Genomic DNA, 16,588 nt, shown 5'->3' on the forward strand with positions numbered 1-16,588 from the left:
TGCGTATAGTCAAAATTACATTGAGTGTAATGGTGGGCGAAATCGCCCGCACTATAGGTACAGTATTAAAATTGTTGGTTTTTTGTGTTTTTTTGTTTTTGCCGACCACATAAAGCTGAAATCGCGCATGTTAAATGTGCATAAGATGCGACAGACCTGTACAGCGGTGGTGGGACAGGTCTGGCCCTAAGTTGGGTCTGACGAAACCAGCGCACAAAGAGCTGTTTGTGAAGTCAGGCAGTGCCACTTTCCCAATGGCCTCTCAGGAGCTCCTCACGCTGCCGCCTTCTAGCCATGGAGACTCATCGCCTCACTAGGGATGACTTGACATCTAGCCCTGTGGCGTCATATCCAAACCAGTAGGGCTGCGGATCTGGAGATGTGGAGTCAGTCTGGGTCCTGTTTGAGAGCAAGCTCCGTTTTGGCCCAGTTACACTTGTCTGGGCGCCTCTCCCCCTTCGGGCCCTCATCTGCCTCTGCTCCTTTTGTAGCCGCTCACTGTGACCTGGCTGTAAAACGGGCATCGCCTCCTCTGTTCTAAAATGGGATCTTGCATCTCCTCTTCAAATACTTCTGATATAGGCAGGGAGAGCTTGGCCTGAGACCTTCGGAGAAAGAAGAAAGTGTCTTGTAGGCCCCTGTTCCTGTAGTCTCTGAACACCTCGCTGTCTATAAGGGTATCTCTATACTACAAAATTAGGTTGAATTTATAGAAGTAGATTTTTTAGAAATCAATTTTATACAATCGATTGTGTGTGTCCCCACTTAAGACCATTAACTCGTCAGAGTGCGTCCACGGTACCGAGGCTAGCGTCGACTTCCAGAGCATTGCACTGTGGTAGCTATCCTACAGTTCCCGCAGTCTCCGCCACCCATTGGAATTCTGGGTTGAGATCCCAATGCCTGATGGGCCGCTCAGCTCACCATCACCGTATGTCTCCTGGGTTCTGGCAAATGTGGCACTGCATTGCTACACAGCAGCAGCTCATTGCCCTTTGGCAGCAGACGGTGCATTACGATTGGTAGCCATAGTCGTCATCTCCTGGGTGCTCTTTTAGCTGACCTTGGTGAGGTCGGTCAGGGGCGCCTGGACATAAATGGGACTGACTCCAGTCATTCTCTTTTTAAGTTTCATCTCATGGAGAATTCAGTCCTGCCTGCCGTCGTACTGCACCGTCTTCTGGTGAGCACCCAGGAGACGAGGACGGCTAGCAGTCGTACTGCACCGTCTGCTTAAGATGTATAAGAAAGATGGAGTGGATCAAAACAAGAAAGAGACCAGATTTGTATTCATTTGCTCCCCGCTCCCTCCCTCTGTGAATAGTGGTGGGAGGGGTAGCTCAGTGGTTTGAGCATTGGCCTGCTAAACCCAGGGTTTTGAGTTCAATCCTTTAGGGGGCCATTCTGTGTGACAGTTGTGTGTGTTTCTCCTTGATGCAAACCCATCCCCTTTGTTGATTTTAATTCCCTGTGAGCCAAGTCGCCCCTCCCTCCATCAGAGCAATGGCAGACAATCGTTTCGTGCCTTTTTTCAGCACAGATGCCATAACACGGCAAGCATGGAGCCCGCTCAGATCCCCGCAGCAATTATGAGCACTGCAAACACCACACACATTATCTTGCAGGATATTCAGAACCAGAACCTGCAAAAGCAAAACCAGGTGAGGAGGCGACGGCAGCTCAGTGACAAGAGTGATGAGGACATAGACATGGACACAGACTTCTCTCAAAGTACGGGCCCTGGCAATGTGGACATCATGGTGTTAATGGGGCAGATTCATGCTGTGTAACGCCAATTCTGGGCCCGTGAAACAAGCACAGACTGGTGGGACCGCATAGTGTTGCATGTCTGGGACGATTCCCAATGGCTGCGAAACTTTCGCATGCATAAGGGCACTTTCATGGAACTTTGTGACTTGCTTTCCCCTGCCCTGAAGCACAAGAATGAGAGCAGCCCTCGCAGTTGAGAATCGAGTGGCGATAGCCCTGTGGAAGCTTGCAACGCCAGACAGCTACCGGTCAGTTGGGCATCAATTTGGAGTGGGCAAATCTACTGTGGGGGCTGCTGGGATCCAAGTAGCCAAGGCAATCAAAGAGCTGCTAATATCAAGGGTAGTGACTCTGGGACATGTGCAGGTCATAGTGGATGGCTCTGCTGCAATAGGATTCCCTAACTGTGGTGGGGCGATAGAATCCATATCCCTATCTTGGCACCGGAGCATCAAGGCAGCGAGTACATAAACCGAAAGGGGTACTTTTGAATGGTGCTGCAAGCACTGGTGGATCACAAGGGATGTTTCACCAACATCCACGTGGGATGGCCAGGGAGGGTTCATGACGCTCACATCTTCAGGAAGTCTGGCCTGTTTCAAAAGCTGCAGCAAGGAACTTTCTTCCCAGACCAGAAAATAACCATTGGGGATGTTGAAATGCCTGTCGTTATCCTTGGGGACCCAGCCCACTCCTTAATGTCATGGCTCATGAAGCGGTACACAGGCAGCCTGGACAGTAGTCAGGAGCTGTTCAACTATAGGCTGAGCAAGTGCAGAATGGTGGTAGAATGTGCATTTGGATGTTTAAAAGCGCGCTGGCGCAGTTTACTGACTCTGATAGACCTCAGCGAAACCAATATTCCCATTGTTATTACTGCTTGCTGTGTGCTCCACAGTATCTGTGAGAGTAAGGGGGAGACGTTTATGGCGGGGTGGGATGTTGAGGCAAATCTCTTGGCCGCTGATTATGCGCAGCCAGACACCAAGGCAGTTAGCAGAGTACAGGAGGGCGCGGTGCGCATCAGAAGCTTTGAAAACCAGTTTCATGACTGGCCAGGCTATAGTGTGAAAGTTCTGTTTGTTTCTTCTTGATGAAGGCCCCCCCGCCCCTCCCCCGGCCTTGGTTCACTCTACTCCTTGTAAGCTAACCACCCTCCCCTCCCCCCTTTATTGCCTCTGTAAGCGGTGATCAAAGTCAATGTTGCTTCACATTCATGCATTCTTTATTAATTCATCACACAAATAGGGGGATAACTGCAAAGGTAACCTGGGAGGTGTCCTTCCCTCCTCCCCCACAAGGCCACACTGCACTTTAAAACGTATTGAATGCCAGCTTTCTGTTGCTTGGGCAGTCCTCTGGGGTGGAGTGGTTGGGTACCTGGAGCCCCCCCCCCCCACCGTGTTCTTGGGCGTCTGGGTGAGGAGGCTATGGAACTTGGGGAGGAGGGCGGTTGATTACACGGGCTGAAGCAGCGGTCTGTGCTCAAGCTGCCTTTCCTGAACCTCAACATACCAGAGCATATCAGTTTGTTCCTCCAGTAGCCTCAGCATTGCCTCTTGCCTTCTGTCATCAAGCCGATGCCACTTATCTTCAGCCCGCCACCTGTCCTCGTGTTCATATTGTGCTCTCCTGGACTCTGACATTGTCTGCCTCCACGCATTCTGCTGGGCTCTTTCAGTGTGGGAGGACTGCATGAGCTCAGAACATTTCATCGCAAGTGCGGTTTTTTCCGCTTTCTAATCTTCGCTAGCCTCTGGGAAGGAGAAGATAGCGTGAGCGTTGAAACATTTGTAGCTGGTGGAGGGGAAAAAAAGGGAGAGTGGTAGTTAAAAAGACACATTTTAGAGAACAGTGGGTACACTCTTTCATGGCAAACCTTGCTGTTAACATTACATAGCACATGTGCTTTTGGTACAAGGTCGCATTTTGCCTCTTATTGAGGGTATGCCGGTTTGGTGTGAGAGATCATTCCTGCAGGGCCGGGCAACAGAATTCGGCTTGCAGGCAGCCATGGTAAGACAGAGTCTTTTGGCTTTGTTAACCTTCATAACATGTGGGAATGGTTTCAAACAGCAGCGCCCTCATTTCCCATGCCAAGCAGCCGTTGGGCTGGCCATTTAAAATGGGTTGGCAGTTTAAAAGGAGGGGCTGCAGTTTTTGGGTTAACGTGCAGCACAAACCCAACTAACTCCTCTCCCCCCACACGTGCACACACAATTCTCTGGGATGATCGCTTCAGCCCTTCCCCCACCGTGTGGCTAACAATGGGGAACATTGCCTGTGGCTGAACAGAAAACAGCCCAGCAGGAACAGGCACCTCTAAATTTCCCCTTAATAAAATCACCCTATTTCAACCAGGTGACCATGAATGATATCACTCTCCTGAGGATAACACAGAGAGATAAAGAACGGATGTTGTTTGAATGCCAGCAAACACCGGGACCATATGCTGTCTTATGCAATGATTCCAGACTATGTACTACTGGCCTGGCATGGTAAAGTGTCCTACCATTGAGGTCAGAATAAGGCTGCCCTCCGCAGAAACCTTTTGCAAAGGCTTTGGGAGTACATCCAGGAAAGCTTTATGGAGATGTCCCTGGGGGATTTCCGCTCTATCCCCAGACATGTTAACAGACTTTTCCGGTAGCTGTACTGGCCGCGAATGCCAGGGCAAATTAATCATTAAACACGCTTGCTTTTAAACTATAATATTTACTAAGGTACACTCACCAGAGGTCCCTTCTCTGCCTGGCAGGTCCGGGAGGCAGCCTTGGGTGGGCTTGGGAGGTACTGACTCCAGGTCCAGGGTGAGAAACAGTTCCTGGCTGTTGGGGAAAATGATTTCTCTGCTTGCTTGCTGTGAACTATCTTCAACGTCGTCCTCCTCCTCATCTTTCTCGTCCCCAAAACCCACATCCCTGTTGCATGCTACTCCATTTACGGCGTAAAAGCATGGGGTGGAGTAGTTGTAGGGGCACCTCCTAGAATGGCATGCTGCTCATCATAGAAGTGGCATGTTTGGGGCTCTGACCTGGAGCGGCCGTTTGCCTCTCTGTTTTTTTGGTAGGCTTGCCTCAGCTCCTTAAATTTCACACGGCACTGCTGTGGGTCCCTGTTATAGCCTCTGTCCTTCATGCCGTTGGAGATTTTTTCAAATGTTTGGGCATTTCGTCTTTTGGAACGGAGTTCTTATAGCACGGATTCGTCTCCCCATACAGCAAACAGATCCAGTACCTCCCGTTCAGTTCATGCTGGGGCTCTTTTGCGATTCTGAGACTCCATCATGGTCACCTTTGCTGATGAGATCTGCACTCACCTGCAGATTGCCATGCTGGCCAAACAGGAAATGAGATTGAAAAATTTGCAGGCCTTTTCCTGTCTACCTGGCCAGTGGATTGGAGTTGAGAGCGCTGTCCAGAGCGGTCACAATGGAGCACTCTGGGATAGCTCCCGGAGGCAATACCGTCGAATTGCGACCACACTACCCCAAATTTGACCGGCAAGGTCGATTTCAGCACTAATCCCCTCGTCAGGGGAGGAATACAGAAATAGATTTTAAGAGCCCTTTAAGTCGAAAAAACCGGCTTCGTCGTGTGTATGGGTGCAGGGTTAAATCGATGTAACACTTCTAAATTTGACCTAAACTAATAGTGTAGACCAGGGCTAATGGAGCTATACACCCAACGCCTCCCATTTTACAGCAGGAGAAGGGCCTTCAGTTCCCCATGACTTGATTGTCTGGGCTATTGCAGTGAATCCTTTGAGACGAGTTGGAAGTGGCTGCCTCCCTGCAGTGGCCAGTTGCATGAAGTGTACATAATGACTAGTACTAGCCCGTTCCTGGTGACTGGTTCTCTCAACCCAGCCGGAAAGACTGAGAGAGTCCAGTGTGCCTGCAGGCCCCTGCTGCTGCCTCTCTTCCCGCGTTCCAGAGGCTCCTGGCTGGCACAGGGGACGGCAGTTTCTTTGTTTGTCTTTGCCAGGCCATGCTAGTCCCCTGACCACAGGGATGGCTCCATCCTATGCTGTGGCTCACAATAGGCCTCTTGGCACGTCAGGGACGAGGTGGTGTGTGGAAAGGGGCAGATGTCAGCTCTGAGAAACCTCATTTCCATTAAATGTAAATTAAAATAACTCCAGTGTCTGATTGGCTAGTGCCCCCCACCCCCCTGCCAGGGTAATGCTCCCCTCTGCAGGGCAAGGCACTCCAGATGCCAGCGCAGATGCTTTCAGCCCCAGCAAAAACAACGAGGAGTCTGGTGGCACCTTAACGACTAACAAATTTATTTGGGCATAAGCTTTAGTGGGTATAAAACCCACTTCTTCACCAACAAAGTATCTGTCCCAGCTTGGGAGCAGGACGCCGCCGTCTCTGGTACTGCGTGCTGGGGCCCTTGAACACTGCAGCACCACTGCAGGCTAGGTTATAGGCCCAGCCTTGGCTCATGTTGTGTGACTGGAAGAAGTGCCCAGAATAGCTCTCAAACTCCTGTATTAGGCAACTCTGCTGACAGTGCTCGGTTCTGGGAACTTGCCCTGCAGAAGAACCGGTCCTCCCAGCTCACTCTGTCTGCTGAGAACACAGTGCTGAGAACGCACTGTGGTTCATCCCCGCCTGAGACGTGCCTAGGCAGCAAAGCATGGCTGTGGCAAACGCTCCCTGGACCTGGCTTTCTGTAGCCACTCTGGGAAACACCTTGTGCAGCTTCGGTTGCGCTCGGGCTGCAGGCTCAGAGCTGTCTCCTGCCTCCAGCTTGCTTGCTTCTCTATGTTGCTGTTTGCAAATAGCAGCATGTCCTCCTGGGCCTGAGCCAGCTAAAAGCTTTGATGGGGATGAGATTAAATAGACTAATGTGCTCATTTCCTCTGGCCAGGAGTGGGTCATGTGGAGTAGAGGACAGAGCAAAATGCACAACAAACAGGTAGTTTGTTGTTAACTGATCTCTTATTCCAGGCCAGGAAATAACTATTTCCTGATCATGACCAGAGGGTGTTCCCTGCAGTGCAGCTGCAGATTTTGCCCGGGCAGGCAGGTGTGTTTAGTTATGAGCTATGTAATGCCATTGAATTAGGGAAATCTTGGGTGAGGTGAGACGTGATCGGTGCCAGCATTCAGGAGGGAGGGAAGGTGGATTTGGGGAGCGATTGGTTAACGGCCAGTCTCTCCAAAGTAACTCGGAGCCACGAGGCACAAGCAGGTTTCACGTGGCTGTGGCACTTCCTCATTGGAGAGCCCCAGCGCACTGAACAATGTGGGTAGAAAGGCCTGTCTCTCCATGGTGACTGGGGGTGAGGCATGCATGGTTGGAGCGGCCCTCCCAGCAGGGAAATGTGCAGGGCAGGGCTGCACCTGGGGTTGTGTGATGCATGGGGAGAAAAGCCTCTTGCGCAGTGTCAGGTGTGCTGGCCCCAGTACACTGGGCCAGCTCAGTGCGGCACAGGGGAGCTGCTTTGTCACAACTGATGCAAGGTGTCCCCCAAAGCAGGCAGAGAGCAGTGCCTCCTGCCTGACTGGAGCTGGCTGAAGCCTCAGGTGATAGCTCCTCTTGCCCGAGCTCCAGGGAAAGGGGCTGGAGGTGGCATAGCTCCAGCATCCCTCCCTTGTGCTGCTCCTGCCTCTGATCTCTAGGGGGGCTGCTGGATTTACCCTGGGATTTAACCAGGAAGTCTCCAAGTCTGGCTGCAGAGGGCCTTGCAGTCTTGCTGGGAGTGGAACAAGGGGTGTCCAGCCCCGTACACAGTAAAGAGCAACTCCCAGCTTCTGTCCCTGTGCTTGGGCAGCATTCTGGCAGTGGTGTGGGGTAGGAGACTGGCTGCAATAGGCGAATGAAAGGTCGCATGGAGGGAGAGGCCCTAGCTAAGATCAGCCCCTTCGTGCTGGGCTCTAGGTATCGTGAGAGATCCAGACAGATGGCCCCTAACTCTCTGGGCCTCGCCGGCTGGCTGGTGGGTTGATTGCCGCCAATGGCAGCATGCTCTTTTCTGCTCCATGAGACAGGCCGAGAGCTCACTAGCAAGAAGCGTGCACAGGAGGTAACCCCTCCAGGCCTCAGAGAGACCCTTTCACAGCATGATACGGTGCAGTGTAAAATTGAACGCCCCCCTGCTGCAGCAAGTGGGCCATTTCCAGCTCTGGGCTCGTCTGCAGAGCTTTATCCATGATGCAAGGAAATGACCCAAAAGCAGCTCAGTTGTTCCTCCGGCAAACACAGCCGAGGAGCATTTGGCTTGTGGAGGGGAGTAATTTATCCAGCCTCTTGCAAGGGTAGACACTAATACGATTAACAAGAAACAGCTGCTGACAGGGCTTCAAATTGCCTCCTGGGCCTGTCATCGCTGGCTAAGTGAGCCTAGCCCTGGGACAACCAAACTTTGCCCACCAAAGGGTTGCAACCAACTTGCCTAAACCAGAGCAGGTTGCAGCTGCCATGTGGTCACTTTGAGGCAAGTCCAGAACCTGGTGTACCGACTTCCATCTTGACTGGCGTGGCTTCTGCATCACAAACTAGTGGCCCCTGTCAACATAGAACTCCATGGGTTGCATTAGGCCTGGGTCCTGCATTTGGCTGCTGTTGACCTAGAGCACGGGATGCCCCAGCTGGGCTGAGTGCGGCGTGAACTTGAGGGCAGGCAGCTATCAACCTCACTTCCCTCCCTGCCCTGCCCCCCTTGCGTATGAGAGTCAGGAGGGCAAAGCGGGGGCACCCAGATGTCTCCCTTCTAGTGTCGGGGCTTGCTGACCTGTGGCCATGCGGACTATTTGTGCATTGACCTAGTTTTCCATTCTCCTCTCAGATTACCCATTTACCCTTTCTACGCCTCGGGAAGCTGAGCAGTGTGGATCTCGACAACGATGTACGCGAACTGGTGAGTGGCACAGAAAGGAGCAAACGTTCCCCTTCTTGGTAACCAAGGCCAGGCTGCAGCAGATGGCTCCTCGCAAAGCAGCAGCATGGGCCGTGGGAGGCAAACCCATTGCCAAGGGTCTGTCTTTCCATTATAAGTCTGCCTAACTTCTTCCTCTTCCCCACCGAAACCAGCTGCCTACTTCTTCCTGGAAACTATCTTGTGTGAGCCCCTGCCCCAGGAGGTGCCTCTTGGAAAACTTGGGCTCAGCGGACGACGTGTCTTGGAGAAATTAGTCTGTGTCTTTGACTCCCTCCCTCCCTGCCCATACCCCCTCTGAGCTCCCACGTGGCCACAGCCGGTGCTCCGGGCTCTGTTCGGAGCACTCACTCGACGGGTATGCGTAATGGGGGAGGGGGTGTCCCAAAGAAGGGCATGGAAGTCGCACTTGGTGCCCATGCGTGGCATTACCGAGTTGGACCGAACAGCGAGCACAACTGCATGGGAGAGGAGCTCACGGCTGGTCAGAGAGCACCCGAGGCTGGAGCTCCAATCCGGCTCCATGGAAAACTCGCTTTTGCTGTCTGACCCAGATCTCTGGATTGTAGGGTTGCTGCTGGACAGGCCATTCACGTGCCATGCTGTCACCCCCGGACGTGGTCAGCCTCCTGCACTCCCCTCTCACTCGCTAACCTCCCCATTCCCCGCTGCTGAGCCATGGTCTTGTGTTCTCTTCAGTGTGTCCTTGCAGCTCTGACCCCACGCAAGAGCTGCATCCTCTGGCTCAGAGCATCTTCCGGGTGTATATGCAGAAGGTCCCTTCCATAGGTGGATCTCCCCCTCCCCCCCGACATGTACTCTCCATTTGGGGGGGAGGGATAGCTCAGTGGCTTGAGCATTGGCCTGCTAAACCCAGGGTTGTGAGTTCAATCCCTGAGGGGGCCATTTGGGGAACTGGGGTAAAAATCTGGGGATTGGTCCTGCTTTGAGCAGGAGGTTGGACTAGATGACCTCCTGAGGTCCCTTCCAATTCTATGATTCTATGAAGGGGGTGTTCAGCTGTCTGCTGACCATTGTCTTCCAAGCCTGGTCCTATCAACCTGTTAGTCCGGAAACTGGAGTCCATGTGGAGGGCAGGGGATGGGCACTGGGGTGCCAGGATTGGGCTTTGGGGCCCATTGTGCTGGGGGGATGCTCTGTGTGACTGGATTCTCGTGGAAAATTCCTGCCCCCGGCTTCACCTTTGTGAGGGGCCGATCCTGGGCCTGGGGGTGGAAATCCGGTTCAGAACGTACCCTGCTAATGGGAAAACAGCCCTCTAGGGACTATAGGCACCCGAGCCCTGGCTGGGAGGCCATGGTCCGTCCAAGCCCCTCTGGGATCACGGTTATGTCTCCTCTCAGAGCAGTGGGTGCTCGCCTGGTTTCCCTTCCCCTCTCACATCCTGTATCTGACTTTTGCCTCCCTCAGCTCCTGGGCTTCCCCCTCCATTTCCGTTGGGTTGCTGTTTGTTTGTGTTACGGTGGCGCCAAACGAGGTCCCTCACAGACACCACAGGACCAGGGGCCCTGCCTGAAGAGTGGACAGGCTGAGTGGGCACTGAGTGGTCATTCCTTTCTGGCAGGCGTAACCCTATGTGGTGGGAGAAGCCCTGTCACCAGTGGCTGAATCTCTATTCTCCAGCTGGGTTCTGCGCTCGCGCGCGCGCTCTCTCTCTCTCACCAGTCAGGTCCCATGGGCCAGAGAAGTGCCCCATCCCCTACCCCTTCATAAGCTGCCCCCAAGCTCCTCCGGAACCTCACATACCCCAGAGGGTGGGGCTGGCCCTCAGGGAGATTGATCTAGAGTAACCCTTATGCACCATTTCACGTGGCACCTCTGAGTGGGAGCCACTGTGAGCAGGCCTGGGGAGCAGGAGTGGGTGGATTGTGTTCACACTGCTACTGGAGCCCGAAGTGCCTCTAGACTCACTGGTGTTCAGGTTTTCTGAGCTACAGTGATCTGACGCTCAAACCCTTTTGTCTGTCTAGCTGCAGTGGTATGAACTAGGACACACGTTCTGTCTTCGCTTGGGACTAAGGCTGCCTCATAGCCATTCTCTTGTCCTGTAGCAGGGCCTTGGTCACTCTCTTATTAGTTGTATTGCTGGTCCTCACCTGACATCCGGGCCCAGTTGTACTAGATACTGTACCAACACCTGTCCCTGCCCGGCAGCGCTTGCAAACTCCCTAGAGGCAGGATACAAGTGAATGTAACAAATGGGGCAGGCAGGAGGATCAGAGTAACAGAGCTACGGTTCCCCTATGAGGTAGCAATTTCTTGCTCTCTGCAGCCCCGTGCTCCCTGCTGTGCGCTCTGGGGATTTGTAAGGCCCAGGACAACAGTGGAGCACTGGTAAATGGACCCCACCCCTTCCCTATGCACGCAATCGCTGTATCAACGAAAAAAATTGGAGCTATACTTATCTCCTAGAACTGGAAGGGACCTTGGAAGGTCATTGAGTCCAGCCCCCTGCCTTCACTAGCAGGACCAAGTACTGATTTTTGCCCCAGATCCCTAAGTGGCCCCCTCAAGGATTGAACTCACAACCCTGGGTTTAGCAGGCCAATGCTCAAACCATTGAGTTATCCCTCCCCACTTCTTGGTGCTTTCCTGCCTGACTTTTCTCCAAACCCTCTGAAGCAAATGGAGTTCCAGCGTCTGCTCTTGAATCCCCCCAGATCTCAGTGCCTGGGAACAATGACCATTTCCATGAAAACTGCTTTGCATGCCGTTGGTAACTTGCCAGGGGTGTCTCGGAGTCCTTGGAAGCGTATCATCCGGCTGCTCTGTTTCCTCTTGCCCCCTTGTTCCCCAGCTAAAGCAGATCTCCCCTTCTCAGTGGGCACTCTAATTGGGAGCCTGCTTTGCTCTGAGGTGGAGGGAGAATTTCCTTGCCTTGGGAATGTGCCTGCCCTGTGCCAAACATCACCAGTGACCCCTCCAGACTTCGCTCGCATAAGTATCTCAGGCAAAGGTCTCAGTCACTGAGACCTGAACAAACGACGACGATAAAGGCTTGAACTGTTCCTAAGAAACGCTCCTGAGGGACCAGGCTGCATCAATTGCTATGAATGTGTAGCTATAATAGTGCAGCTCCCTTACCACCTCCCTATTCTGGGCAAAGGAGTATGTTGGAGTAGCTGTAGCACCTCCACATCCAACATGCCGCCCTTCCCAGCGTGCGGCGGCTAGGGGCAGGCGGCGTTGTAGAGAGGAGGGAGTGCCCTTCCCTGCCACAAGGTGTCCAGCCTCAAATCTCACCGCACTAGGGGTGGCTTTGGTGCTGAGCATTTGAAAAGCTCCCCCTCTGCCTTCCTGGGTTAAGGGCGTCTCATTACGGAGTTGCCTTGCTACCGAGGGGTTTAACTCACATTTCCCCTGTGCTTAATGGGCAACTGGGGGGAGGTACAGCAGGGGTCCCCCTCTGCCTGATGAGTTGAGCAATAAAAGCTGTCAGCTCACCCGTCCTGGGGGGTGATTCTGGCTGTGGCGTCAAGGCCGTTCTCATAGCTCCGTGGGCAGAGTGGTGTTGGTATTGGTACGCTCATGCTGAGCCAGTCCCGTCCTCTTTAGTTCTGCAGGAAATCCCCCGGGATCAGACAGCATCTGCGCTGCGTTCCCAGCTCTCTGCGCAGGACTCAGTGCCTGAGGCAGTGGTGTGTCCTGCTTCATTAAGTAGACTCTGTTTATAGCCCATCAGAGTCAACAGCTGTAAAGAGGCTGCTTCATGGTGACATCTAGGACACTGGTGTGAACAGCCAGAGCAGACGCTGTCCTACCCCGTCTCTGCCTGAAGCCCCTGGCAGTGAACAAACCCCCCCTACCCCCCGTTGTCTTTGTGAAAAGTTTCCTGGCAGAAGTTGGTAGCAGGAGCTGCATGCAATGCGACCTGTTGATGCCGCCAGCAAGCACGCGTGCTGCGAGCACCCCGGCCGGTCCTTCGGAAGAGTAGCTGGGGCTGCAGCTTGGGGGTAGCTGCTGCAAATGACAAACTCCAGCAGCCCTGCTTTGAGGCAATGTCTTGGCTGATCTAACGCCTGATCTTTGCCTCCCCCAGGAAACGGAGGCCACTAACCAGTTTCCCAGTGAGATTCCTCACAACGAGAAGCTGCTCTCGCTCAAGTATGAGGTAGGCAGCCCAGGTGATGTCTAGTTAGTTGGGATTAGAAGATTCTGGTTCATACAGATTTGAAAACTGGTGGTGCTGAAGCCAGCGAACGAGTGGCGCTGGGTGGGGGAGGAGGCAGTGGGGTTGAGGGGTTATAACCTGGTGCATGGAAAACCTCAGCACTGAGGCTGTTCTGGTGCTGCAGGGCAGGAAAGTCCCTACGGGACAGCAGGACACCAGTCTCCAGAGTAATCTGTGGGGTTCCAGACAGTGGGGGCGGGTTTCAGCGGAGAAGAGTGCTGGGACTGGGGGCATGAGCACAGTGGGGGAGAAGTAGGTTTTGTTGGGAAGGGGCGGAGCAGAGCTGAATCCCCTGCTCTGTTACCCAGTGAAAGCATTTCCCGCTCCCTTAATCTAGAGCCTGGACTACGACAACTGCGAAAACCAGCTGTTCTTGGAGGAGGAGAGGCGGATCAACCACACGGTGAGTCTGGCTGTGCCCATAGCACCGGCCTGCCAGCCTGAGCCCTGCCGAGACTCTAGCCACCCCTGTGGAAACTGGTCAAATGTCACTGTGGGCCAATGGTCAGAGATGCGGCTTCTCAGCAGCATAACCCATTGCTTCTGGGAACAGCTAACCCCAGGCCCCCCAAGAGGAGAGACTCTGCTCACTTAGCTCATGAGCCCACTCTGCTAAGTTTGGGGCCACTTCTAGCTGTGACTATGGCCTAATTAATGCCAGCTTGCTTGGGGGAGACCTGGCATGGGACCCTCTGTCAGCAAGGGGGATTTTAAGGAAGGAAGCTGATCCAAAGGCCCTAACATCCAAAGTAGTGACATTAAATTCTGCAGTCACTGCGTGGGGATGCTACTGTTGCCATCCCAGAAGGCGACTCCCCCTAACAAAAATGAAAGCAGGAAGGCCAGGTAGCGTGGCTAAATGCCTCAAGATCCAAACCAGGTCTCCTCCCAGACAAGACCTTGAAACCAACAGGAAGGAGCATGTGCCATGGCTGGGGATGTGTGAGGAGGCCTAAGGGCATTGGAAGAGCAAATAGCCAAACAGGGAAGAACAAGAAAGTCTTTAAGTATTTCAGCAAGGAAACCTGCCAGACTGAGCGGGGGTCTGCTGGCCCCCCGGGGAGTGACAGAAATAAGGATAAGGGTACTGCAGAAAGGCAAAACCACGTCTTTGCATCAGCCTCCACCACAGAGGATGTTGAGGAGATAAGTGTCAAAACAGGATGCGCTATGGTACCGGCTGATAAGTAGGGCGCAGTGCTGCAGAGTAGCTCCTGCCCGCACTCCTAGGGAAGACCCACTCTCAACCTTCTGGCCATCATAGTTTCTATCCCATTCCATTTCTATGATGATGCTGTTCCATGAGTCAATGGTACGTCCTTAGAAACATCCTGTGCAGGAACGCAGTTCTAATCCTGTAAGCGAAGGGACTGGAGTGTCGACTCTTCAGCTCAAACATCCAAGGAACGCTTGGGAGAGAAAACGTCTTTGTTAATACCAGTTTAGTGAACACAGACCGTTTTCAACGGTCTGAATGAAAATCCTTTCCCCTTCAGTGAATCGGGTATAATCCTACCAGCTGTCACCAGACTGCCAGGAAAAAGAGTAGAACAGACCAGAGCTTGTAATGTTCAAAAGAATAAATAAAACCCTTCCAGGCTGTAATTGTCCAGTATCAGAAGAGGGCATGTATCTGATCAGCTTTTCTCTGGGAGCTGCCCTGCCCTGAGTACTTTGTGCAGAACTAAATCACTATGGGAACGGCACTACTGAGTAAGTCGCGTTTCTTGGGGAAGGGGTGTGTGTGTTAAGGTGCATGACACCATCTTTCACCTTGTGGGTGCGTTTGGATAGCTAGAGCATGCTGTGCTCAGGAGCAGCCGAGGTTCTGGGGTACAAGAGTCTGATCTCTCTCTCACAGGCGTTCCGAACGGTGGAGATCAAGCGCTGGGTCATCTGTGCCATGATTGGGATTCTCACTGGCCTTGTTGCCTGCTTCATTGACATCGTGGTGGAGAAACTGGCTGGGCTGAAGTTCAGAGTCGTGAAAGACAGTATCCTTTGGCTGTGCCGCAGCTGGGAGAGCGAGTGATGTGGGGCAGGTGCGGACAGGGTATTGCAGTGCTCTCTGGGCGATGGAACAAGGGGCCGTCAGCACAGAAGTGAGCAAAGGAATTTACCCACCAGGGAACTCCCAAAGGAAATGTCTGTGTAGGGTCATGTGCGTGTGTGTTGGCACTGAGTGAACTAACCCTGCAAGAACTCTGTCTGTGGAGTAAGCTGAATCTTTGGTTAGATCTGTGAATGCCCTGGGCCAAGAGTAGTGGATGCACATGTGATCCGTGTCAGGAGGGGAGGTTTGATCTCACAGTGGCCGTACCATAAGGAGCCCAGCGTGCTGTGAGTCCTGTCTCATTAGCTCCCGAGAAGCAAGGTTTCCCATAACAGACAGGCCTGCTGAGGGGCTCCCAACCCTGATGGGATTTGTCAAAGGCAGAGAGGTGCCTGACGGAATAATGTGATTGATTCCTGGCTGCTACCTGGAGAGTAAGGATGGGTCAATTCCATTACTCCCTCAGAATAGATAGTCCAGCCTACCGTGGGTACCTTTCAGATGTTCTGCACAATTGATTCCTATCATGTTTGCTGCTTACTAAAGCGATTCATGGTCAGAGAGCAGTTCTGCTCTGCAAAACGGCAGCCCCTTGCTCTGCAGACCAGCCCCGTGTGCTTAGCACTGGAGCTGCAGCGCTATTGAGTGAAATACGTGTCAGCTTAGAGCTGGCCGACATCTTTCAGATGTCCAAAAACCGGAGCTATTGTAATTTAAAACCCGTGCCAGCATTCTTCACTCCGCGGTCTTCTGTCCCTGGTCGGAGGGGGGCGGGAAGAACTGCGGCCTAACTGACCTCACGCATCTTCAACAGAGTAGTGTAATACCCAATTACCTAACCCCGTGGCAGGCCATGGCTACTCATTGGGCTGTGATCGCTTCCAGGCAGGGACTTCCTCTTTTCTGTCCTTATGGCACCCAGCACTGTGGGCTGCCCCGTCTCAGTTGGGCCCTCCAGGAGTTGTTGTAGCAGCTACTTGGAGAAACAGGCAGATCCACTCTGGGACTCTTCAGGATGAAAGTTGCTGTATAACGTGGCCTAAACACTTTGAGAAGGCAAGAACCCAGCTCGATTCTCCGCTCCTCGAGAGCAGGCCCTGGCAGTTAGGGAAAACCTTCTCGTTCAGATAGAACAAATTGGCTGGTGGGTCACTGAGAGCATAAACAAGGAGTCCCACCGCGGCCTTGTTAGTGACTCTGCATAGTCACACTACACTTCAGCTGTTGTCCCAGCCCCGCACCGGTGCATCATGGTCTCTCGCTTTGGCCTTAAAGTGAAGGGCTAAAATCCGGCTGAATCGGAGATATCCCAGTCCCTTTTGGTGCAACACCCAGTAATGCCAGAGCTCGAGCATCTGGCTCCCTGCACCACTCAGCTGGGGAGAAGATGACTGGCAGAGGGGAGAGCTCAAGAATTAGCACTGGTGAAAATACAGCAGAAACACACCAGCCAAGTCACCTGCTTTCTGTATTAAAAGCTTCTTCACCAGGCTTGGTGCAGTGTGAAAATCCTTTAACTCTTTGATGCCTGGAGCCTGCACTTTCCCTTGTGATGTGTTCAAATTAAAGGTGCATTAGCGTGTTTGCAAACTGAATCACCGGGTGGTCAGAATTTACTGCTGTATTGCATGACACTTGTCAGGGAAGTTGTTTAAACACTTCCTTGAAAGATGTGCTGCTTTGTG

At 53.0% G+C, this 16,588-nt stretch overlaps 1 protein-coding gene across 2 annotated transcripts in view; it reads left to right on the forward strand.

The window, feature by feature from the left end:
- The window catches only part of CLCN7 (chloride voltage-gated channel 7), a 62,344-nt gene that overhangs the window by 13,322 nt on the left and 32,434 nt on the right, over window positions 1-16,588 (forward strand). For both annotated transcript variants that reach the window (XM_039491535.1, XM_039491534.1), the window contains exons 2-5: window positions 8,569-8,640; window positions 12,719-12,790; window positions 13,188-13,253; window positions 14,712-14,844. In XM_039491535.1, coding sequence (XP_039347469.1) covers window positions 8,569-8,640; window positions 12,719-12,790; window positions 13,188-13,253; window positions 14,712-14,844 — 343 coding nt within the window. The remainder of the gene's footprint in view (window positions 1-8,568; window positions 8,641-12,718; window positions 12,791-13,187; window positions 13,254-14,711; window positions 14,845-16,588) is intronic.

Source organism: Mauremys reevesii, linkage group 10, assembly GCF_016161935.1.
Source record: "Mauremys reevesii isolate NIE-2019 linkage group 10, ASM1616193v1, whole genome shotgun sequence".
Lineage (NCBI taxonomy): Eukaryota > Metazoa > Chordata > Testudines > Geoemydidae > Mauremys > Mauremys reevesii.